Source organism: Lissotriton vulgaris, chromosome 9 (assembly GCF_964263255.1).
Source record: "Lissotriton vulgaris chromosome 9, aLisVul1.2, whole genome shotgun sequence".
Taxonomy (NCBI): Eukaryota; Metazoa; Chordata; class Amphibia; order Caudata; family Salamandridae; genus Lissotriton; species Lissotriton vulgaris.
The window spans coordinates 256,023,359-256,048,988 of record NC_141697.1 but is presented as its reverse complement, the minus strand read 5'-3'; the positions used below and the strand labels follow the sequence as shown (position 1 = coordinate 256,048,988).

The 25,630-nt window shown below is 44.6% G+C and overlaps 1 protein-coding gene across 2 annotated transcripts in view; it reads right to left on the bottom strand.

Moving 5' to 3' along the window:
* Positions 1–25,630, bottom strand: part of LTBP2 (latent transforming growth factor beta binding protein 2) — a 1,419,414-nt gene that overhangs the window by 425,411 nt on the left and 968,373 nt on the right. For both annotated transcript variants that reach the window (XM_086937485.1, XM_086937488.1), the window contains exons 11-12: positions 24,674–24,838; positions 22,193–22,417 (exon numbers count right to left, since the gene is read on the bottom strand). In XM_086937485.1, coding sequence (XP_086793611.1) covers positions 22,193–22,417; positions 24,674–24,838 — 390 coding nt within the window. The remainder of the gene's footprint in view (positions 1–22,192; positions 22,418–24,673; positions 24,839–25,630) is intronic.

Genomic DNA, 25,630 nt, shown 5'->3' with positions numbered 1-25,630 from the left:
GACCTTCATGGTAATTTGCAAAAACTTTCAAAAATGCACAAAAGTGCATTTTTGAAAGTTTCATTTTACACACACACATGCCCTTGGGGCATGTATGTGTGAAAAATGCACTTAAAGTTATATTTCAGGGGTGCAGGGGGGGTCCTTTGGACCCCCCCCCCCGCACCCTTGAAATTGCATTCTCAATTTGCGATTCGCAAATTGCTAATCCCAAATTGAGAATGACTTCCCATTGATTCCTATGGGCCTCTTGGCCCATAGGAATCAATGGGAAGGGATTCCTTAATTGCGATTCGCAAATTGTGAATCGCAATTAAGGAATTTTTAGAAATCACAAAAAAATTGTGATTTCTTGATGCATAGCCTTTTGCGATTTCTTAATTGCGATTCCTTAATTTTCGCAATTAAGAAATCGCAAACGGCAACAATGATGCATGTGGCCGATAGTGATTGGGATGGTTTTACTGGAAATTTAACTCGACTTTGAATTGACAATTCAACCATTATTCTCCAAGCATCAGGTTCTGAGTTCTCAAAACACACACAGCTTAGTTGTAAATACACTCTTTTCTAATTTGGTATATGTATGTCAATTTAACCAAGCAACAGCGATTAATTTAGTAGTATGGGCTGCACACAGGAGTGCTTCTTACAGGTAGTGAAGAGCTTCTTGGAAAAGCCTGACTTAGACATAATCTCTAATAGGATTGTTAATAATTACAAAGCAGTCAATCTACTGAACATTGACCTACGCCCTGCAATCTATATGCTTGCAATCCAGCTTGCTATACATACAAGAGAAAGTTACTTAACTGACCACACTTCAACATTAAGATCAAAGGTACCACTGAATATGAAGGATATGTGCCGGAGGCATATACATTTAAATATCATTCAATGCAAACACTTTCAAGACGCTAAACCATACATGATTCATTGGACATAAGATTAGAAACAATTCACTTATATTGATAAATGTTTGTATCCTCCCGAACATAGGGGCTGATTTATATGTTGGCTGATAGGGAACTTACAACGGTGACGGAGGGCCAATTCAGTGGTCTGCCCACCCGATTTATTTGCAACGTACCATAAGTTTTTCTGTAATGGCGAATACTCTGTCACTGCCATAGCAAAACTTCTCCAACAGACTGTTGGAGTACGAACTGTCAGAAAATTGGCTATATATCTACCCACCCACTTTGGATGGGCTGACAAATAGCTGTTTTTTTACTGTTCATCACCACCAGGTAAGATACAGTAAAAACAAAAAATGCCCCCCTCGCCATCGGAGATGAATCCCATTGCGAATGGGAGGGGGGAGGGGCATTATGTTTTTTATTTTCAAAAAGAAAATCCTGCTTCAGGATTATCTTTTTCGAAAATTAAAAAGAAAGCAGTTTGTGCAAGGTTCTGTGATGTTGATGGAAAATTTCACCAAACTGCGAAAAGCATTGATAGGAACTGCTGTGACAGCGCCTGCTTGGCGGTCTTCTATAAATTAGGCACGCAGCATCTACGTCAGGCGGCAGAGTCACTCTGGTGGAGAAGCAGGCCATCTGCGTATAATTAAATTTGCCCCATATTCCTTGTCATCCTACCCTGGGCACATACAGATTGATTCAGTGAGATCTGCTGGTTAACCTGGAAGTCAGGTGTTGACTCCAAGGAATGGTCCACACATTTAGCTTCTCAGAGAAATTATTTATCTAGAGAATAATGTTTGTTTGGAGGCTGTGTAGGCTATCTCTATCGTTGATTTACTGTCTCAGTCTACTAACTGCCCCGCAAATTAACTAAATAGAATAATTATAACTGAATATAACATTCTTATCCAACACAACTAAAAGGTTAGGCAGATCACTGTACAATCAAACAACACAGCACAGCCATGCCATGTTGTTGAGAGCAAATTACCCTTTCTGCTAATTAACACATGCGAACCTCAAATACAACATATTGGAGCACCTCAAACACATCTAACAGTGCCCAGGTATACCACTTAAATGGATATTAATTTGTCTATAGCAGCACCCTTCCATACCATTACCACTTACATAATAGTATAAGCTTAGAAAGAACGTATAACGACCAAGCAACACAGCCCAGATAAACCGACAGGTGGGTATCAAGATTCCGAACCTACCACCTATTACTTTCATTTTATACAGGCACATACACAACCCTGCGGGGCAATGAGCAAACCAAATAACTCAGTTGGCACACCAGCGTCTTTGCCAAACCTACGGTACACACAAGAAACTTAGAATGTATCTAATTATCAGTATCACTAACAAAACATTAAATAACTTCAGAGTAGCCTGTATTAACCACAACTCACAAACAAACCAGACTCGGGTCTGCAACGGAATCCTCAATACAAGGTGAGAAGAACCGAACCTTATTGAAGCTGTAAGCTAAACCATGGGCAGAATACATACCATATAAATAAGAAAAGCTTAACATATCAGAACATAGGCCTGGTAATTGCAGATATAGAATAAGCGTTTCACACAACAAGAGGGATTTGCTGCTATGTTGATATATGTGCAAGAAACCTTTGATTTTGAGACGCAATTGCCGGGCGCAGTGAAGAAGTAATTCTTGGTTCTCCACTGTCTCTGATCCACTGGTCAGCTGTTCAGTATATCCAAATAGTTCCCTATCCTAGAAATGTTGCAGAAGGTATTTTCCTGCACATTTTTTGGGGGGGTTGGGCGATGTATCATGAGAACAAGAAAATGTTTTAAAATGTATTTATTGGAGTTTAGCTTATTGTGATAGTATCAAAACAGATGGCACATTATGATCAACATTATCAACCATTAACATTAGGGGACAGGGTTGTGTGGGTGAGGCATCTTACAAAGTAATCTACGACTTGTACTTTACATAGGAAGACAATACAGCGTTAAGCAAATGAGCACATTGTGATAACCGTACATTGGTATAACATAGCTGGGCACTCCCGTTGTTTGTTCAACTACTGTTTGTGTGGGCGGGCAAGAGAGGGCATTCAGCTTCACCGTATGGGCTCCCTTATCTGATACTGAGATATTGTTTAGCTTGGGGATGTGGTCGGTGTGTTATGTGTAGCTGCGCTCCGAGCACTCGCCCATTGTGTGAATGGGGCCCAGATGTTCTTGGGCCTGGATGCTGGGGGCATCGGCTCCCAGAAGACTGTTAGCTGCTCTTGGCAGTAAGTGATGTCGTGTATCCATGTGTCCATAGAGGGGGGCATGATGGTGCCCCAGTGCATTGCTATTCTGCATTTAGCAAGTAGGAGCCTCATGGCGGAAAAGCGGCGTGTGTCAGTGAGCAGGGCCGAACTTGCTAAAGGCGTTTTGGCATGCTGCCGAGCTGGGGGTGATTTCGTTGATGGGGACCTGCTTGTGCTGAACGAAATTCGTTTTGCTTTGTTCATTTAGAAGCACACAGGAAGTCTTCATCAACGAAATTAGCCCCCACCGCAGTGACATCAGCCCCCAGCTCGGCAGCATGCCAAAACGCCCGTTAGCCAGTCCAGCTCTGTCAGTGAGGGCATTTTTTACATGTCTCAGCAGAGCCACAAGTAGTGTGTGCTCAAGGCTCGTCCCTGTGATCTGCTGTGTAATATCACAGACCCTATCCCAGAAGTCGGCAACAGGGGGGCATTGCCATGCTAAATGCAAGAATGACATTGTGGGTTTCTGCATCTTCAGCAGTGTGCGTCCGACCGGAGACCCATCTTAAGCATTTGTAGGGGGTATGGTATACGCATTGGAGGAATTTGAAGTGGATTCGACGTAGCTTGTAGTTAGCAGATAGGAGGACAGCGGAGAACAGCAGTATGTCCACTGCTCATCAGTAAAGGGATGGTCCAGGTCCGTGTGCCAGAAAGCTAGTGCCTTGGCTGTGGTCACTGGGGCCGTGCGCTGAGCAGTGTTATTCAGGTGGGTTATCAGTTTCCAGGCTGAGGGGTTAGTCAGCAGATTATCTAGTGATGGCAGGGCAGGGGGTGCATAAAGGAAAGAGGCATGAATTTGGTAACATAAAAGCAGGTCCGACAATGATGGGTGGGGGCATGAATTTGTTATCTGGATATAAATCTGCGAAAGTGGCAATACCAAGTTGTCAGGCTCCGGTCCTGGCTCTGCTGTCGTGCAAAGAGGGGATAAGGGAGTGATGTGCCAACAGGTTGGTTGGAGTGTAAAGCGCCGGGATGTTTGCCTGTCTGCGTAGACCTCCCCATGCCCACCTAAGGGTCTCTTCTGTGATTATTATATCTCTGGGTCACCTTTATGTTTGATATATGGTGACCTACAGTGGGGTGGGAGCGGCTATGTCTTTTGCCATAGCCACGTGGGGTAGGAAGGTATGGGATGTACCCAATAGTGCATAAATTGGACCTGTGTGTGCACATTACATATAGTGCGAGATCAGGGGCACTGAGACCTCCCTGTTTGAGTGGCAATGTTAAGAGCTCCCAAGATATGCGAGGTTGATTACCTGCCCAAGCAAGAGACACCATTTGGAAGCGGAGTTTCAAAAACGTACTGGTTAGTGGCAGGGGTATGTTTACAAATATGTATAGGAATTTTGGTAGCACCACCATTTTCGTTATGGCAATTCTGCCAGCTAGGGACAGAGGTAGTCACTTTCCCTTCTGGCCAGTCCATAGGTCGTCCGTAGTTCATGTTCCAGAGTTCCCGCGTGTCCTGACTGGTCCAGATCCCCAGATATGTTTTCACGCCTGTGGCCCATTTTACGGGGAATTCCAACTCAAAGGGGAGTGTGACTCCGATTAGCGGGAAGAGGACAGATTTGCACCACTTTATGTTCACTCTTGACCATCGGCAGGACCTGTGGGGGTTTCAATTGACGGCACGTTTTGACCGACTCTGCTAATTACGGTTAACCACTGCAGCACTACGTGTTATTTTTCCTGCCTGTGGGCTTCCGGGGAAGATCTGATATCATTTCTTTCAGATACCCCGGTCCTTAGTGATACTTTGGAGACATTTCAAGTTCAGCAATTTGTAAATGTTGTTCATTATCCCTGAGGCAGTTTTTACAGCCCTGCTTATACACTATACATTGTGCATTTTGATTGTTGATGACTTTCCCTTGGCCACATACTATTATGATGAAGTCTGCGCCCTGATGAAGGAAGTCTTAGCAGTGGCATATCAGAAACGCGCGTCGACGCTTTCACATTTTGTTGTCATATTTGTGATATGTGGTGTATTGTTTATGAAATGAAATGAAAAAGACATTTGTAAAGCGCATGGCTATCCGGAGGCCTCCCAGCGCTATGAAGAGAGCAAACAGATATAGACTGATTATCTGGCTGGGAATAAGTGGGTCTTCAGCATTTTTCGAAAGGAGAGATGATCTTCTTCTAGACGAATATATTCTGGAAGAATGTTTATATATTTTTTGTATAACGCCCTTTGTTTTGTTATGTAGTTTATGAGTTTCACATTGATGCATGAATGTCATTTAGTTTTGCTTTATTTGTTAGTTAGTTGGTCCTTCGTATAGTGTTGCCAATTCGTTTGTTCAGGGTTGTTCTGTCTTGTGACCATTTGCATATTGTATATATGAATGTTATTCATTATGTACTTGAACTTTTGTATTAAAAATATTTATGTCTTTATATATTTAAAAAAAAATGTTTATAAAAAAAGTTATGAATTTTGAAAATAAGATGAATAAATTAAATGTAATATTTTTTCTGTGGGTGACATTTTTATATTTGGAGCTACTGCCCATCTTTATTGTATGTAGTGGGGGGATTCATTCATGTTTCTTATTGCATTTCTTCCCTGGATTGGAATTTTCCCCTCAACTAGTGTTCTCAGGGTCCCTCTTTTGTTCCTTCACTCCTGACAGGCAGCCAAATTGAGTGATCTTGCTCATCACATGGTTTGAATTTTCCTCTATCTGTGAAACGCTGTCCTCTGTGTGTATGGGATTGGTGCATGCTCGCTGCTAGTGGCTCCATAGCCACAGCAAAAAGGAACAGGAACTGGGCAGCCCTGCCTGGTGCCTCGGAACACCGGAAAATGGTCAGAGATTAGGTCGTTGGCTTTCAGCCTGGCTGTGGGGTTGGTGTAGAGTAGTCAAATAATTTGACAAATTTCGTACTGAATCCCGTTCTTGATAATATGGTGAATAGGTATGCTCATTCAAGTGACTCTAATGCCTTGGTGGTGTCGAGGAAGGCGGCAAGTACCTTTAGGTGAGGGTCTAAGTGGTGCTGTGTGGCAAAGAAGGTGAGCAAGTTGTGTGCTGTGGAGCGGCCAGGAATAAACCCGACTGATCTAGTCTAGCTATAAGTGGGAGGAGAGGTTGAATCCTTGTGGCAAGAAGTTTGGGGAGTACTTGAATGTCGATGTTTATGAGGGACAATGCGCGATTGGAGTCTCATTGGTGGGTGGGCTTGTCTGGTTTTAGAAGTGATATTATCACGGCTTCGCGCATGGTTGGGGGTAGGGTACCCTTGTCAAGTGATTCCGGGTAAACTGCGAGTAGGTGAGGCGCCAGTATGGCTACGTACATTTTGTAGAAGGAGACTGTCAACCCATTTAGTTCAGGAGCTTTGTCAACTGGCATGCTGTATATTGTTTGACTTATATCTTCTGATGTACACGGTTCGCTAAGGTATGTGCGTTGTGCTATGCCCAGCCATATTAGTTCGATCGATTCTAGGTAGGCATGAACCTCTACATGTGGACCGCCTCCAGTGGAAATGTAGAGTCTGGCATAGAATTCAGCAAGGAGGTCAAGTGTGGCACGCTGTCCTCTAACAGGGCTGGAATTATCGGGGTGCATGACGGTTCCACACATGCAATTACTATACATGCCTTTACAATGCTGCCCGTACAACGCATGTGTCATTACCACGCATGCATTTCGTACGAAAGATGTTTCAATGTGCATGCCTTTACCACAATACTATTGCGGTAAAGGCATGCTTGGTAAGTGCATATAGATATGGTAAAGGCATCAGCTCGTTAATGGCAGTTGTGCAGTTGATCTGCTCTGGCATGAGCGTTCTATCTTTATAATATTTCTCCCAACGTGATCCGTTCACAGTGCTTAATAGACACTGTGAACTGACTTCCTTTTAGTGATGGGACAAAGAGGCCAGAACCAGAACTTTGCCCGGCCCGAACTCTAAGTCCGAAAGACCAAGAGACAGCCTGAAGGGTCCTGAGGGTTAAATAGTGTGCGCATTACAAATATGTAATTTAGATATATCTGTTTTTAAAACATATTACAGCAGCAAGAGGGCACATGTGGTTTCTCTTAAACTATCCCCCTGTCGTAGCCTCCTGCCTTATCCTGAACCCTAATTTTGCTCTTTTCTCAACGCTGAGATCTAAGACCGCACCCTCCGTCGTAGCCTCCCATCCGGCCCTAGGTTCCTAAACTCTTCCCCTAGCCCCCCCCAGGCCTGAGTTACTAAATCTTTCCCCTAGTCTCCCCCAGCCTGAGTCCGAAAACATGGCCAATGACGATTACCACGTATCCTTTACAAAATTACAATGAACATATCTTTAACACGTATGTCCGATTTTGCATGCGTGGTAAAGTGATATTAGCGCTAAATGTTTCATGGTAACGGACATGCGGGGTAAGGCATGTTCGTTGTTAAGAATGGTATTGAAGTGTTATGACTGCGTTATAATGGCTGTTTCCCAAATCATCGTCTAAGAGTTCGACGATATATGATGATGCCCGTGGCTGTCTGAGTATTGAAGCCTGGGTTCTGCCGGCACGGCCCCCCTACCCGTATCATCTAGCCCTGGCATATTAGTCTAGGAAGTGGGTTTATCTCTGGGGTTCTTCCTCGTATTCAGCAATTTTACCTCTAATAGTAGCTAACTTTGCAGGATAGTTGTTACGAAAATACATGAGTTCTTTATCGTGAATTTTGTGTTCTAACAGTGCCAGGCACTGTCTGATTGATTTCAATACCCTGACTGTTTAGCTATGCATGCTCCTCTGATAACAGCCTTAAAGGACTCCTAGAGTACAGAGAGGGACAATACTGATCCCTCGTTGAGTGCAAAAAATTACAGTATCTCACTACGGATCTCCTCCGTGAATACCATGTCCTCCAAAACATTTGGGGCTAAATGCCAACTAAATGCTAGGGGTGGCGTCTGGGGTTTTGTCCAACTAAGAAGTACAGGTGCATGATCAGATAGTGTGCGTGCCATGTGTCGGGTGTCTGTGGTCCACGTCGCTACATCTTCTGTTGCCAGCAAGAAGTTCAATCTGGACCAGACGTTATGATGAGATATAATTAGGCTTTCCTGTTTTCAGTTTCTATTTTTGGTTAATTCTGGTGGGGATTTTTCAGTTTTTTCAATACCTTAAAAAAACAGTGGTTATCAGTGGTCACACATTTTCGCACCATTAAAGACAACAGAAACAGTGTTTTTCCGGTGTTTATGGAACTTTTATTTAGTTTTAATTATTGTTTGCTTTCTGCACTGATAGTGCATGTGTATAGGTAGCTTGTGCACAGGGTATTTGAGGACCAAATACATTTTAGTGCACCAGATTGGATTAAAAAGTCAATAGAATTCTTCATTAACTCTGAAGGTTGTAAAGATGCTTTCAGCATACCATCTAGCAAGTGACAAGGACTTCTTACAGGGAAGCACTTCAGCTCAGGTATCGATTTTGACAGGCCAATGTACAACTTTTTCATATACGCAGCTGTATTACTGCAAATACAAACAATATCACTCTAATCTTTATTGAACTTGGTAGGAACTTTTTCAGCAGCATTCTAATTGACACTGTGTTCCATGTCTACCAAAAGCCTGGTGTCATGTTTTCCCCACTATCTCAGATGCCTGGTAACAACATATTTTTCACATATACCTGTCACTTCATCTTGAATTGAATGTTTAAAGACTGGGGTGTTTGGCAATTCACTTACAATCAATACTGACTCACTAGAAAAGGGGGCTGATGTATCAAAGAATGTGACCCATTCTCCGTCTGTGGGTAAATATGATGCTACATATTAGGAAAGATTCTTATGAAACCAGCCATTTTACCTTTCGGTGAAATCAAATTTAGCCAAAATTTCAAAAATGATTTTGATATTTCCTGAAACTCTAGAGTTTATAAAATAATTAAATAAGGTCTAAAACATGCTTCTAAACACTGCAAATTTAGACCAAAGACCACAAAACTGAAAAAGCAGAAGGAAGAAGAGACCATGTTTTAGTGACATCCCTAAACGACAAAACTAAAGCAGAATAATGTTAGCCCAGTCTTTCTTGATGCTACCTTGTCTGACAAAGTTACATTGTATTGGCCCCTTCAGGAAGAAACAAAAATTACTCACTCCTCTTTTCCTTTCTTTGAATGGCACTTAGTTTGTGGTTGCAAAGGTTTTTTTCTCAGTGTTTATATGTCTACACCAGTGCTGGCTATTTTCCTTTCGGTGGGGTTTTATCAGTTATTATAGGTTTAAACCTAAAACTAGATAACCTAGATATAATGCATGTGCCTTCAGGGGTGTTGGGGTGCCATTTGCGCCAAATGTCTATAAGCCCCTGTTCTTGGAGTATGGATGCTAGCTTCTGTCGCGCCATGGGGTGTAGGTTATGGGCAGCCCCTGAGCGGTCCAATTTCTCATTTAATATGGCCTTAAAATCTCCCCCCCTAAGTTAAGGTCACACATTCCATGAGGACATTTTTGACTAGACCGTGTTGAAAAAGCCAGGGTCGTCCTTGTTGGGCCCATATATTGCCACCAGAGTGATGGGGGTTGTGCCTAAGGTGCCACTTATAATGATGTATCTACTCTCAGGGTCAGTGGCGGAGTGGGATGTGGTACAGCCCAAGCCGTGCATTATCAATATAGCTACTCCTCTTGCATAATTAGAGTAAACCGGCGAGTGTACCTCTCCCCAGTGTTCATTTTGTAGTTTGGAGTCTGACGTGCTCAGGAGATGTGTTTCTTGTAAGAAACAAATATCTATATTATGCCTAATTAGGTAAGAGTGGATGAGCCATGTTTTTCAATGATCATTTAGCCCCTTTATGTTCCAGGTGAGGTAGTCATAAGAACCACTGGCGTGCAAGCCTGTTGCGGGTAGGCCCAGATTGCGGTTTTGATTGTGTGCAATTTGTGATTGTGTAGGGATGCCTTGTTGTTGTGATGTTTCAATGTGTAGTAAAAGAAAGTGCCCATGTGTATAATCGTCTCTCAGTGTAGTGTACCCCCTACCCCAGCCCGTACCAACTGTATTATCTGTCCCCTTCCCTCCTCCTCCCTCCCACATCAACGCCCCAACTAGGTTGTGACTTACATCCCTCCCACCACCCTCCACCCAACAAGTAACACAAAAACAAACTCTGCAATGGGAGTTCTCCCGTCAGGGCCTGGGTCGCCGACTTACAGCCCTGCCGGGTCGGAGAAGTGGCCGAGCGTTACAGGTAGTGTGGGCAAAACAGAGTATAATGTTGTCTGATAATAACTTGAGAATGGTATTGTGAACTTTTAGTCTATATCCTCTTTATGGTATGAACCGTATAGGCCAACAGGTATCACCATGCAGCCATTCTGTACCATAGATCAGCTTTTCGTTATCAATCATTGTCACTCATGCCAGGGTCCGTTCGGCATTCTGAGTAGGTACGAGCGTTTTTTTTTTACCGCTTATGTGTTTTGCGAATTTGATGGCTGACTTTGCATCACCGAAGAAGTGCGATTGTCCGTCGAATGTCACTTTCAGTTTTGCTGGGTAGAGCAAGGCAAATGGAATTTCGGCCTGTGAGCTGTGAATAGAATGTGTGGTGGGGGCGGGTTGCCACAGGAGAGTATTCCTTATGTACTGATGTTGTTGTAGCCTTAGACTGTCAGACAAACACAGCTCGGTGAAACTGGGGGCATCCGCGGACCCGATCTGGATTCAGTGAGTCTCAAAGGGCCTTCATGGCACAGTCCTTTGCTCTCAATGTGTCTGACCGTCCTTCACTTGAGTCCCACCTTCGTGTATGTGCGTGCTGGAGCCGGACCCTGGTCCTCACCGCCTATCATCGTGCAGGAGCCTCACCTGGGTCCCGGACCCCCACTGGGCCTCGTGGCGGAACCCGGTATCAGCGAGCGATGTCAGAAATTGCACTCTGACCGCAACACCCGACTAGGCCCGATCCCCGGGATTACTATGCGCATTGCACTGCAGCCCCCAGCCGGCCCACAGGGCCAGCAGTCTCTGCCATGGCCTTAGGGACTCCACCCACCCAGGGCAACCTCGTAGCACGCCCCCTGACTGGGGTTCCCTCTTTGGCCCAAGCTGGGAGCGACCAGACGCAGGACCAAGGGGGTACTCATAGGTTCAGGTCTCCAGTCGTCCCTCCGTCCTCCAAGGATGCACCAGCAGGCACGGCCCGCAGTTAGATTAGAAGCCAAACAGGTTGGTTGTGCACATTATCTGCTAGTCGTCCCCAGGGGTCTTGGAGTGCCGACAAGTTGCAGTATTGATGGTCCTCTCTGTGCCCCAGCCCCAGGGTGTCCAGCTCAGCGGCTGGGTGCCGGCTCGCGTGGTGCTCTGATTTGCCCCGATTAGCACTCCACAGAGGCCGCCGGTGCTCTGACTTTCTGCGAGTGGCAGGCCAGTTGGTCCAAATGTCCCCACTGTCTATAAACGCCCTCTGATTGCCATTCTATAAGCACGATTCTGCAGGATTGAGAGCTCAGCCGGCAGAGCCCTCTTAGTGAGCGGCCATCTTGCTGTTAGGCAAAGCCGCCCACCCCCCATGAGAGCAAGAACATTTAATTTTAGTCAGCAATATCAATTTATCAAGTCAGAACATACATTTTTTGAAGTAGCTAAGCCTATCTGTGAGAGACAATAGTTAAAAAACTAAATGTCTGTTTTTTCTCAAATCTTTGATTTTGTCTAAATAAAATGTAACCACTCTTTAGATGACTATTGCATCGAGAGATCTTTCGGCCAGGGAAAGTTTATTCTATAAGAAAGCAGGCAAAGAAAAGGATTGGGTTAAATGGAAATCCAAGATTACTTTAGCGATAAGCTTTCTGACTGTCTGCATGACGATTATGTACTTATGAAAGACTGCATCTGGCTCATGGGAATAAAATATGTTTTACTAACTCTGCCTGAAGAAGTGATAGCTTCATGGAAAGCTGCATTCCATGACAGATGTTTATAGGAAAACTTTGTGAATCTGTTTAAATGTTGTACCCATGAGCCTTGGCAAAATTAAACTTCCAAGTAGGAGATGGTGTTCTAATTGTAGGAAAAGTAATGGTTACCTACTTTTAGTCTTGGTTCTGTATCCTAGGAAACTTCATAAAGATTAGGCTAATTCCTAAATACATGCGTGGCCCCGGAACAATTCATTAGCTATATATTTGTCCATATTTAACACATGGGGTGCGAAGTCCGATATGTACATATGATGTGAAGCATGCTACAGGATCCTATCTAAGGTTAGATTGTTTTCAAAATTTAGACTGTCAAACTCAACACAAAATCTTCTTACAGCTTCCCTGAGAACATTCATACATGCTGGAGGCAGATTTAAATGGTCATATTATCCCGTTTTAGTGGCCATGCTGCCAAGTTCACGGACATCAAATTTGGATGAAAATTTGCATCTTCAACCTGGTAAAAAGATTTGGTCAGTATGTCAACCAGTACTTTGGCCAAATCCATTTGTAATAGACTGGGTACCACTATTCTCTCACCCAATCTGGAGCTATCAAAAGCATTGTTGCCTGAGACTTGTATTTCAAATCTCTGCTGGTACCAGTGATTGAGGAAAAGTGTAGTGTAATGTCCTTGACCAGTTCATCAACAGGGCTTTGCCCAATAAGCATGGTTCTGGAAGACAGGGCCTGACTTAGAGTTTGGTAGAGAGTGTTAAACCATTGGTATGACGGAACTCTTTACTCCTACCATAATGAGGGTCCTCTAGCTCCATCCAGCCAATTTTGAGATGTCCACCGGCCCAGAAGACAACTCTTAACATTGGCAGGAATTAATCAATCAATCATAACATTTGTAAAGCGCTGGGGGGAAGGGCGCTGCTACTGCTCGAATAGCCAGGTCTTGAGTCGCCTCCTGAAGATAATTAGGTCCTGGGTGTGCCGTAGAAGGATGGGGAGGGTGTTCCAGGTTTTGGTGGCGAGGTGGGAGAACGATCTGCTGCCGGTGGTAGCTCTTCAGATGCGGGGGACGGTGGCGAGGTCGGTGGAGAGAAGCTGGGGGTTCGGGGTGTAGAAGTTGAGACGTCTGTTGAGGTCTGCCGGTCCGGAGTTGTGGAGTCCTATGTGAGCGTGGGTGAGGAGCTTGAAGGTGATCCTCTTGTTGACGGGAAGCCAGTACAGGTCTTTCAGGTGGGGTGTGATGTGTCTGCGGTGAGGGATGTCGAGGATCAAGCGTGCGGAGGCATTTTGTATGCATTGGAGTCGTTTCAGGAGTTTAGTCAAGGCTCCTGCGTAGAGGGCGTTACTGTGGTCCAGCCTGCTTCTGACGAGTGCCTGGTTGACCGTTCTTCTTGTTTCGATGGGGATCCACCTGTAGATCTTGCGGAGCATGCGGAGGGTGTTGAAGCAGGAGGACGAGATGGCTTTGACTTGCTTGGTCATGGAGAGTGTTGAGTTTAGGATGAACCCTAGGTTGCATGCGTGGTCGGTGGGTGTTGGTGCTGCTCCCAGTGCGGTCGGCCACCAGGAGTCGTCCCACACCGAGGGGGTGGAGCCGAGGATGAGGACTTCCGTCTTGTCTGAGTTCAGCTTCAGACAGCTGTTCTTCATCCACTCGGCGACAGCTTTCATTCCTTCGTGAAGGTTGGTTTTGGCAGTGAGGGGATCCTTGGTAAGGGGAGAGGATCAGCTGGGTGTCGTCGGCGTAGGAGATGATGGTGAGGTCGTGCAGTCGGGCGACGTGAGCGAGTGGTGCCATGTAAATGTTGAACAATGTCGGGCTGAGGGATGATCCTTGGGGTACACCGCAGATGATCTCGGTGGCTTCGAATCGTAAAGGGGGGAGGCGGACGCTCTGGGTTCTGCCGGAGAGGAAGGATGTGGTCCAGTCCAGTGCTTTGTCCTGGATCCCTGCGTTGTGGGGGCGTATGCGTAGGGTGTGGTGGCAGACAGTGTCGAAGGTGGCTGACAGGTCCAGGAGGATGAGGGCTGCGGTTTTGCCGTTGTCCAGTAGGATCCTGATGTCATCGGAGGCAGATATGAGGGCAGTTTCGGTGCTGTGGTTGCTGCGGAACCCGGACTGGGACGGATCCAGGATCCTGTTCTCCTTGAGGTAGTGGGTCAGTTGTCTGTTGACGGTCTTCTCGATGACCTTCGCCGGGAACGGGAGCAGGAGATGGGTCGGAAGATCTTTTGGTCCTTGGGATCTCTCACAGCAGTTTCTGTCAATGTATGATAAGTTTGGAAGATGGCTCTGTCAACACTATGGTATTGTCTGTCAAACTTTTAACGTTTTTTGTATTTTCAAAAAGAAAATTCCAAAGCTAGATTTAGTTTTTAAAAATACAAAAACTAATGACCCCTACACCATGAGAGTTGTATCCCATGGTGTGGGGGGTCATTTTGCAATTTTCATGGCCTCTTGGCGCTGATGGACGGTGAAGCACCTATGCATATATAAATGGAAGATGGTGATGTCATCCACCGTCGATACTCTGGATGAAAAAAGCTGAAGGAGAAGTTGGTGTGTATGAGGAGTTAGTGTCATTGCAGTCATATGCGGTCAGGATGGAGTCACAAGAGAACGTAAGCATCCTTTTTGCCATTCTAGACTACATGGAGAGCCCTTTTCTCTTTGAGGAGACGGAGGAACATGACTGCTTGTAGCTGGTGATTCAGTATATGACACCAGCATGCTTCTGATGCAAATCATATAAGTGTGATGTGAGACCATCCTTGCAGATTGAGGCATGTTTGACAGTCTAAGTGGAACCTACAATGGGTCATTTGCAAGGACGATAAAGCATGCAGACTAGAGCCCAACAACCTCAATAGTAGTACAGGCTCTATACGATTCATCCCGAATTTCTTCTGAGGAGTTGAAGACAGATGATGTTGAGAACTTCAACGTCCTTCTCAGTGACGTTGAGAAATGGTACAATGGCGAATCCAGTGCCAGAGACTGCAGGGGCATCATACAGCGGGACCATTTGTGGTGAGGGCAAAAGGGATGCCGTCAATCACTGGGAGGGCTTTGATATCGACAGTGAGGGAGTCACAGACGGTCTGGAGTGCTCTTTTCAGTGGGCTTCGAATACCTGTAATAGTTATGGTGAGTCACCATAAACACTAACTAACTTTTCATAAAAAGCACATTGGGCCGAAGCATTCAACAGAAACATTATGGTCTCCGATGATGAGGAGAAATGTCGGACAAAATAGTGATGCTGTGGTCTTTCATCTTTTTTTGTGCCTCCTTCTGTGGGAGTCTTTATGATATTTTGGTTCCTTTTCTCAAGAGACTGCATGTCTTGAGGGGTTTTCTTGCATTTTCTTCTTTTTCAGCTACTTCTTTGCACCCAATCATCCAATTTGTCTCTCAGTTGAATGCCCTCACGATCTATTAAATCCTTTTGGCATTTTTTGCCACAATTCACATTCTTGACAAAATGTGGTAAGGGGAGACACACAACATACACCCTGTGTGGATCAGTAGCAGCCTTCTTTCCCATACTGAAGGGGCATTTTACAAATAGCGTAGACATCATTTACAGGACAAAATCTGCAGAAATGAGTTACATTCTGTTCACTCTATGGATAGATGTAAAAGATGTCGAGTGAGGTTGAGAAAATGAAAATTCTGAGAGAAAGTTCTCAGAAAAACAGCGGTATACCCAATGTGTTCTAGGGTCCTTCTAACACAATCTAGAAACAATAAGTGACTGAGAGGGAACTGTCAGCGCAAAGCATCATGGGCAGTGGAAGCTCCTTGAGTCTCAAAACAGACATTCTGTTTCTTTCTCAAACGTTTTAAATGTAAGCCTATCAGGCTGTGCTTGGCCCTCAATGTTAGACAGGTACACAACGTTTTGCATGCACTGTAGATGCTGCAATGGCGTCTTGAGAGCAGATATTTGGAGTTTGGCCATTTCAAATTCAGAAAATCTCACATTTGATATGTTCCTGGAGGGGGCTTAACATCATATTGGCATAGGGGACTTTCATCCTATCTGTAAAATACAGAAACATATGCAGTGTTCCTGTGTCGACACACGCAGCTAGGAATGAGAACGTTTGTGAAGAACAATTTCTATAGGCAATTATAGTTTCCAGATGTACCTTTTTTTAGAAGAGATTTGCAGTATGATTTGGCTAATCAAAGAAAATAAAGCAGAACTCTTCTTGGCAGGTAATGGGTTAGAACGCCTTCTGTACACTCCAAATGCAAATTCTCTTCTACTTGAAGGTGTGAGAAGCTCTCGTGGAAGAGCATTTAGCTTCTTTTAGACTGTCCATACACTCCAAAAGGAATGTTCAAACATCCTTAGGGGTTAAGTTCAGGAGCCAGACTGTCAAATTCGTCTAACTGAAGTCACTTCGGTTTTGCCATGCCACACATTTTTTAGGTCTTGTGTTATTATTGTGGACTTCAACCTTCAAACACTCAGGATCCTGCTGAGGTTGTTTAAATGTTTTCAGCAGGCACAGAGTTGCCGCCTATACGTTACTGGAGAAGGAAACTTCTACTCTGAAATCTCAGGAGATCCAGGATAACTGGTGGGAGAGGCCTAGGTGATACTCTCTGTTGCAGAGCATTCATGATGAAAGACACTGCAGCTTGTTGCGCTTCCACAATAGAAGGTGGTGATTTTATCATCAAAGAAAGGCTGGGATGAGGAATTTGGTCCTCAAACCTTTGGAATCATCTTGGCTCTCAAGTTCAACTGTGGAAAAGATTATTGGTATTAGAGGAATCAAAGGAAAGGCGTAGAGAAATCTCTCTGACCAGTCTATCCAGAGAGCATTGCTCTTCATCCCTGGTTGGTGGATACCTATAAGTCTGGGCATTTTTCGTTGTCTTGTTCTGCAAAGATTTCTAACTGACGAAAATCTGACTCACAGTTTATATAGTACTAAACAGCGTTGTTTAGAATTCACTTGTTTTTTTTCTTGTTAATCTGTGCATAGTGAACTCCCCTTGATAATTTTGAGTAGGAGGTGAACTGAGCTAATCCTAACGTGCTTGGTTATAGGCCACTTCTAGATTGCCTTTTCTCCTTGTTTCTTAAAGTAGTGTGTGGTTGTCATATAATCCTTTTGAACAATAAAGGAGTTTGACTTGATGGCAGGGTGGAATGCCTTAAAGGCTAGGTGTACAGCTCTCAGTTTCAAAAGATTGATGTTGTAGGATATTTTCGTGCAAGATCAAGTCCCTTGAGTCCGATGATGGCCCATCTGTGCACATCAATCGATCAGAGAGTCATCTATCACAATTGTTTCTTCTTTTTCTTTTAACCATCTTTATTAGGTTATCCCACCGCTGCCTGTAGAAATAGGTAGCACAATCTTGAACTGATCAGGAGAGACAGGTTCTGTATAATTAAGAAACACAGAACTCAATTAAATACCAAGCCATAGCAGCATCAACTATGCAAGGTGTGGAAGCTTCCCCTTCAGTCCTGCAATGCGAAGGCACGTGCAACCCCCACCCTGGCACAATAGGACACATAGATCAGAGGGTGTAAGTATCTGATCCGCAACCTCTCTGCGTTCTCTGCTAGTCCAACACTCTTATTCGCCAATGCGAATGTGGAGACCAGCCTCTATGAAAAGGGGGCCTCATGCCTCCGACCCAGTAGCCTATCTTGTGTGTCCGGATCTGTCTGGGGCATCTGTAAGGCGTCCATAATGCCATCCCAGTCTGCCTCTATGGGTCTCTTCCGTAGTACATAAGATTTATCACTCCTGAGTGCCGCAGTCTTGCCCACTTTTGTATCGCTTTGTTCGCCCTAAGTTGGCAGGGTATGCTCAGACGTGAGTCCCTTGCTCACTTTGCCACTGGATTCAAGCTAGCCTGGCTGATGATGGCTGAAATGCCAGAAACCGGTCCCAGGATGCTTGTTTCCGGTCCAGGTAAGACATGGCTTTGGCAGTTTGGGCTGGACTGTTCCCATGAGGCACAGGGTCAGACTGATTTGCATATTGCCATGTCTGAACTGGGGTGGCAGAGTGAGCTAAAGAATGGTGATGGATTAAACCCAGATCAGTTGATTGGGGGTGAGTGTTTGATTTGCTCAAACGCTCCGTCCATCATTCCCTTTTGTATCACTTAAGAGTTGAGGTGCCACTATCCCACCCTGGGTAGCACTCCAGCCTTTCAGTGCACGACAATCAATCTACGAACTGTTAACAGTGCTAAATCAATTAAGAAGTTCATTGCGCTCATTTGTCACAATTGTTTCAATGGGGGCATTTTGATGAAAGTCCAACCCACAAAGGTATTCTGCAGTTTGCACAGCAATTGAAGATGTTAAGTCACAGGAGACCTGTTTCCTTCCATCTGTCAGAAAACTGGCCTCACTTGTCCTCCAGACACTGCAGCAATGCACTTATGTAAAGGCAAGCATGTTAAACTTGGAAGATGCAAATGCTTTTGAACCCAAACAAGATTAAATCTGCCTTTCCACAGGGTTTACTGTATTTAGAAGATTGTGACCTAGAGCAGGGTTGTAAAACGACTAGCTCGTGAGTAGCTCTCCAGCTACCTAGAAGTAGCTCTCGTGTATCTAAACCAGTCTATTGAATTTGAAGCTGTTGCTTGACTGAATTAATATATGTATACCAACAATGAAAAATTTGTACTTGAAACAAAAGTTTGTGTCTTTTCAGAACAGATAAAAAGATGGTTGAATTTCCAACATATTTTTTAAAGCGATAGTTGAGTGATAAATCACGTGGCTTGGGAAAGTTTATTGCTACTATTAGTACTTTGGTGCCACGGGCATTTAGGCTATGGCTGTTCTATATTACCCAAATAAGGGAATTTAAGATTGACAAATCCTTTTTTCAAATTACCGCTTGCAATCACGCCTGATAGACTGGGGGCAATTGTTAGAAATGGGGTCTCTATTTGGCAGAGGTATATACCCAGTCCAAGTAGGGACCGCCACTCTAGTCAGAGTAAGTCAGATATACACCCTACATTAACCTATGCTCATCCTCTGGTAGCTCAGAACAGTCAGGCTTAACTTGAGAGGCAATCTGTAAAGTAGTTGGGCAACACTTACTCCAGTAAAACAGTGAAAACACCACACAAAAACAGTGCACACCAGGTTAGAAAAACAGAGCTTATTTTAATGAATAAAACAAGACCAAAATGACAATTATCCAATAAGTAGAACCCGAGTTATCAATTTTCGGAGAATATCCAGAAATATAGGGTCAGATGTACGACCCTACAAGTTTACGAGTAGCAAATTGCATTATTTTGCGACTCGCAAATAGAAATGTACAACAGTGTCTCAGACACTGTTTGCGATTCCTAATGGGGTCGCAAACTGCCTGCCTCATTAATATTCATGAGGCAGGTGCAATTTGGGACCCACCATGTCTGTCACTGCTTTTTAAATAATGCGTTTTTTTTTAATGCAGCCCATTTCCCGTTTGTGAGTGGGTTACCACTATTTGAAAAGGGTGGTAAACTGTGAGTGTTTTGTGGCCGCAATTGCGGCAGCAAAACAATCTTACATTGAAATGCAAGTCACTATTAGGAAGGGACGCCCTTGGCACACCCCTTCCTAATAACGAGTCGCAAACCCATTTTAGCGAGTCGGTAATAGGTTACCGACTCGCAAAATAGGGTTTGTAAATAGGGCAGACCAATATTGCGGTCGCAAACGGGAATTCATGCAAAAAATGGCCCATAGTGCTTAAAGTCATACACCATTAATCCGGGCTATCCGATCCCACTGGATCGGGTCAAATCTGAAAAGTCAAGCTGACCGCGATGGGGCGTGAGTCGGTTACAGAAGCCACACAGGCCCCCTGAACAGTACCTTCTTGGAGAACAAGCATCAACGTTGAGGAGCTGCTGCGAGGAGACGAGAAGGTGATGAGTGGTCGTCGATTTGAAGAATTGTAGGCAATGCTTTGACTCCAAGTCGCACAGCTATGTACTGCTTTGTAGTCGATCTCCAAGCTATGAAGGCAATGCATCGTCTCCGAGCTGCGCTGTTGATGCTGTGGAGTCCTCGAAGCAGTGATGCGTTTGCAAGGTGTGGGTTCCGTCTGGCACAACACAGGCAATGGGTGGATTTTTGTAGAAACAGCCAGAAACCCCATCTGCAAGGGTCCAGGACTGGACTGGCACCACTTGGCAGTGCAGGACTCCCAGTTTGCGGAGTCCAGAGGCCGTAGAAGGGTTGAATTAAGTCTTCTATGTCCCCGAGACTTCAGAACAGGTGAAAAGTCAGCAAGTCCTTGAAGTCACTTGGTTCTGGGGATCTAGAGATTCAACTGCAGTCCTTCTCGTCACCAAGCAGGAGACAGCAGGGCAGGCAGAGCAGAGCAGGAGCCTGTCAGGGTGTCCTCAAGTCCTGAGTTTACTGAGTTGGTGATGTCAGGAATCCTTTGAAGGTCCCGGCCCTTCCTGCTCTGGCTCCAGACTCACTACAGGGGGGCATGCAGTTCTTTGTGTGGTGACAGGCATAGCCCTATTCAGGTGAAAGTGTCATCTCCTCTCTCCCATCTAGCTCAGGAGGGCACATCAGCCTGGTGACGGGCCATCAGCAAGTGAATTTTGCACCTCATCTCCCTTTGTGTGTGACTGTCTAGAGCAGAGGTCTTCAAACTTTTGTAGGTTTAGCCCCCCCAGCTCAATTTTTTTAGCTGTTGGCCCGCCCCCACCACCTGACAGAAATTTCTGGAATTTGGTACACTACATAATTGACCGCCTCGCGCATATCCCGGGCCATATCCAACAAATAATGTTCAACACAATAAGAGCGTTTAGTAAAGTACAGGTTTGTGAGTGGGTGTGCTGAAATGACAGGCTATTACACAGCTTAAACAACCATTTTTCTAGATAAAATGTGCACAAATTGTTTTTACTAGGATGCTTTGTTTTACACATGAAATTGATTGACAACACCACCAACATAAATGTGACGGGTGTGCCTGTTTTTCGCCACAGACGGTCAATCTGTGGATGGATTTTTGCTACTGCCTTCCTCAGGTTGTGCTCCACATCCAGGGGCAGATCTACAAGGAAGTGCCGCAGCGTGGCACCGCAATCCCTTTGGCTGCGGCACTTCCGAAGCACAGGGATGCAACATATTTACAAGAATATGACGCATATCTGTGCTTCCCCCTGCGCTGGCGCATAAACTGCAGCCATGCGCTGGCATAGGCATCCTTGCACCATGGTGCAAGGATGCCTGCGTCATGAGGAGATTGTTTTTGTGCAAGAAGGGGCACCTTCCTGCACATAAACAATCACTACAGGCATTTCCCCCTTTCAATGCACAAATTAAAAGAGGGAAAAACTAGGAGAAATGAAAACATTTCTCCTTGTTGCGCCACGCTAAGCCACGTCTAGGGTGGCGTAGCATTCAGACTAATTTCCAGATTCACGATTCCTCGTGAATCTGGAGATGTGTCTTGTTCCATGGGTGTTAAGTGGGAACACACACAGAAATACCCATGGAACAACCCTTTAACACAAAGTGCTGCGTGTGAAGGGGCCGTATTTACAAGGAGAGAAAAAGTCACGCAGGGTGGCTTTTCCCGTCCTTGTAAACATAGAGGAGGCCCTTGCGCCACTAGTACGTCACGAAAAGTGACGTACGGGTGGCACAGGGCGCTTGTAAATCTGCCCCCTAGTCTTTAATACCGTAAGTTCTGAGAACCCAATCTCACATAAATAGGACGAGCTGAAAGGCAAGAGAGTTTTGATAGCAGTTTCTCTCAAAGCTGAATGTTCTGCAGACATTTTTTCAGCCAAAACAGGGACTGTAAGGGAGACAGTATCATCCTAGGTTTTATATTCAGAGCATCTAAGGGTGAAATAAACCACACACCAGTCTTGGAAAATGCATCAATGCATATTATATTTCTAATACATGTTCTTGGGCAGAGAACTGTTGTTCCATCTAACTTGTCTTTGGATATTCGGCTGTTAAATTAATACTATGGCACACTCTTTGTGCCAGACTTCAGCGTTACCTGGTGTGGTTGCAGCCTCGGCCAGTGTTGGTGAACCTGTCACACTGCCCAGTGATTCCTGCAGCTGCTGCCTGACAGAAGTCCAGGTTGGACTTCCAGATCTGGCCCCTTCTAGCTCCTCAGAAGTAAGAGACACTTCCTTGTCGGCCTCCCTCATAGAAAGCTGAATGTCATCTCGCGAGTATGTGTAACCATGACCAGCTGGGCAGATTTCCTTGAAAATATCTAAAAAGGAGAGCAAAAGAAAGTAAGAGAAAGTGTCTCAAAATGTTGACACACCTGCAAGCTCATCATGGTCAGAACCCACATTTCTCCTGTAATCTGCATTTTAATTTGTCACAGGTCCTAAGATCTATGATTATTGCCTTCACCTAGATACTAACTGGTTTCTTTCTGTCTGTCTCATGAACAATGTACTCTTAAAGCTGTCTATATCTCTAACTATCTTTAAGACATTACTACCCCATTTAAAACAAAACTCAATTTCTCCTTATCTAATAACCAGAGTCACCTCTACTGCATTAGGTCGCTTGACTGTTGTTGATTGTGCTAAATGCCTTGGTGTCATTCTTGATAAAAGACTTAGGGCCAGATGTACGACCCTTACATTTTGCGACTCACAAATTGCGTCTCTTTGAGACTCGCAAAATGCAATTTACAACAGTGTCTTAGAAACCGTTAACGATTCCAAATGAGGCCGCAAATTGCCTGCCTCATTAATATTCTACAATATTGCTACAATACAATAGGGTGCTATTTGCAACCCTATTAGGAATGGCTAGCACTCCCAGGGATGGTGGTCCGCTGGGGTCAACAGACCACCATGTTTATGACTGCTTTTTAAATAAAGCAGTTTTTTGTTTTTAAATGCAGCCAGTTTTCCTTAAAGGAAAATGGGATGCACTTAAAAAAGAAAAATGAAACGTTTCTGTTACATTTCGTAAGAGTAGGCAGTGGTCCCTGGGACCACTGCCTGCTGTGAAAAAATATTTTCGCACATACTCAAAAGTGGGCCCATTCCTATTTGCGAATGGCTTACCATCTAATTGAAGTAGGTGTTAAACGGTGAGTTTTTTGCAACCACAAATACGGTTGCAAAACAATCATACATAGATGTGCGAGTCACTTTAAGGAAGGGACGCCCTTGGCACACCCCATCCTAATAGTGAGTCGGAAACACTATTTTGCGAGTCACCGACTTGCAGACTAGCGTTTGTACATGCCAGGACCCTTTTTTGTGGTTGCAAACGGGCCGATTTCCCATTTGTGACTGCAAGAAACAGTTGTACATCTGGCCCAAAGGGTCTGATTTAGATCCCATCATATTCTATGGGATTTATATTTCAGCAGGCGGAAGGTCCATCACCGTTGTGACGGAGTAACCTGTCCACCAAGATCTAAATCAGGCCCTAAATCTTCAGACACAAATCAGCCCAATGGCAGAGACTTCCTTATTCTTGATTCATTCATCAATTCAACCTCTATTTTCCCTCTCATTAACTTGTCCTCTAGCTGATTATTTTTCTCCATCTACATTACTTTCTTTCCCCGCTGTGTCTTGCCTGTGCTAATTTGTTATCACCTTCACATGACCACTACCTCTCCTTGATCTCTGATCATTTCTTACTGTCCATTTGACTATGCCCAATACCTGGGCCTACTGGTTGTTTTTTTTTTTCAAACTCTATCTCACTTTTCACAATATGTTCTGTTAATCAGTTTTATCTTCCACTTTGTCTGTTCCCTAGTATTCAAAAATCCTGATGATAAGTAAGGTTTTCATAGTTATGGCTGTGGTCAGCTCACTTTCTCAAGTAACTGATCATTTCCTATGTAAAGCATTTTAACATACTTGCCTATGTCTATGCTAATATATAACTGCATAAATAAATAAATTCCATATTAGGGTCAAACGTACACTTAATATTACCACTTACAGCTCACTCATGCCACTGTTACCCCATCTCCTGCTGATTAACTGTGAGTATCCACCCAAGTCCTGCAAGCTTACCTTGATCACTGACCACCAGCCCCAGTCATCTGCAGACTCATCCGTTACAGCCTGCACTCATGCAGAGAGATCTTTCAGGTTGCTAATAATTGCCATTTACTATTCACCGCTCACCATGCCATCTGCTAACTCCCTCTTGCCCCTTTCTGCTCCTCCTGCACCAGAATCTACTCCATTTTGCAACTGCCTGCTCATCTCTGGCCACTTCAAGCCTATCCCAATTACTGTCTGCATATCCTAAGACATGTCCGGATATTACTGTCACTGTATTTCCCACCAATCTCCTGCTCCCTGCATGTAATACCCTGTTCTTACATAAATATATCCTATCAGCTTTCAGCACTCTTATGCCACTGCTTGTCTATACCTTGACAGTTGAAATATATCAGTCATTGGTCCACCATCTTTCTTCAGCTGCAGGGACTACATGCATGGCATGCATACAGGCCTAAAGACACTGGGTTACTCACCTGTACCAGGCAGAGGGCACCTCTCACATTTTTTGCCCCATCCTCTTCCTACACGACTGCAGCAGCAGAGCTGTTTGGTGATGCGTTGAGATAGTGCCAGAGAACAGGTATTGCCTCCCAGGGACCTGAAGCAAGGCCCCTCCTCTGCAGAAAGAGCTTTGTCCGCTGAAAGAGTGGAGACATAGGAGAGTATCTGAATGTGAGGCTGGGAAACAGGTTGGGCTAATGGCAGTGAGACATGGCACCTCCAGTTATAAAAAAAGGCATAACACAGAAAAATAATTGTGAAAGAGAGACAAGGCATAATCAGGGCTTATGAAGACACTCCAGGTCTAGAACATGGATTCTATCAAAACCAATACAGTGCTTGGACCACTTGGCCAATCTTCTGGTGTTTCTCCGCTGAAATGTTTTTCATCATCTTAATAGGCTACTCAAAGATCTCATCTGGCATAACTCTTGTCACTGAGAAGCCCTAGTTACGCTGTAACTCCCACCGGATCAAGTCAATATAGATGCTCCCAATGTCAAATACTATTGTGTAACAGCCCAGCTCCAACGGTTAACCTGTTGGTTGTTAGCGCGCTCTCTTGAAGAAACAAGTGTTATACAACCCCGCCCCCCCCTTACTCACGCTGCAGCCCTCTTCGCAATATCTCTGCTGGGTCTCCCCAAGCAGACGAAGGCACTTGAAAAGACATGAATTGCAATTTTGTGACCAAGCTGGTATTTCCACTCTGGGCATCTGTTCCACGATAGTCAGTTTCTTTTCTTTCAGGCTCTTGTGGTACTGTTTAACTTCCTTGCGGGTCAGTTTCTAATCTATGGCTTTCAGCAATGTGCCTTTCATGAAACTTGGGCAGTGGTGAACTCCAAAGCGGCCACCCCCACACTCACGATGGCCTTAGGCCGCAGGCTCTTTAGCTGGCTAACTAAATCCTGCCCCCTCATACCCAT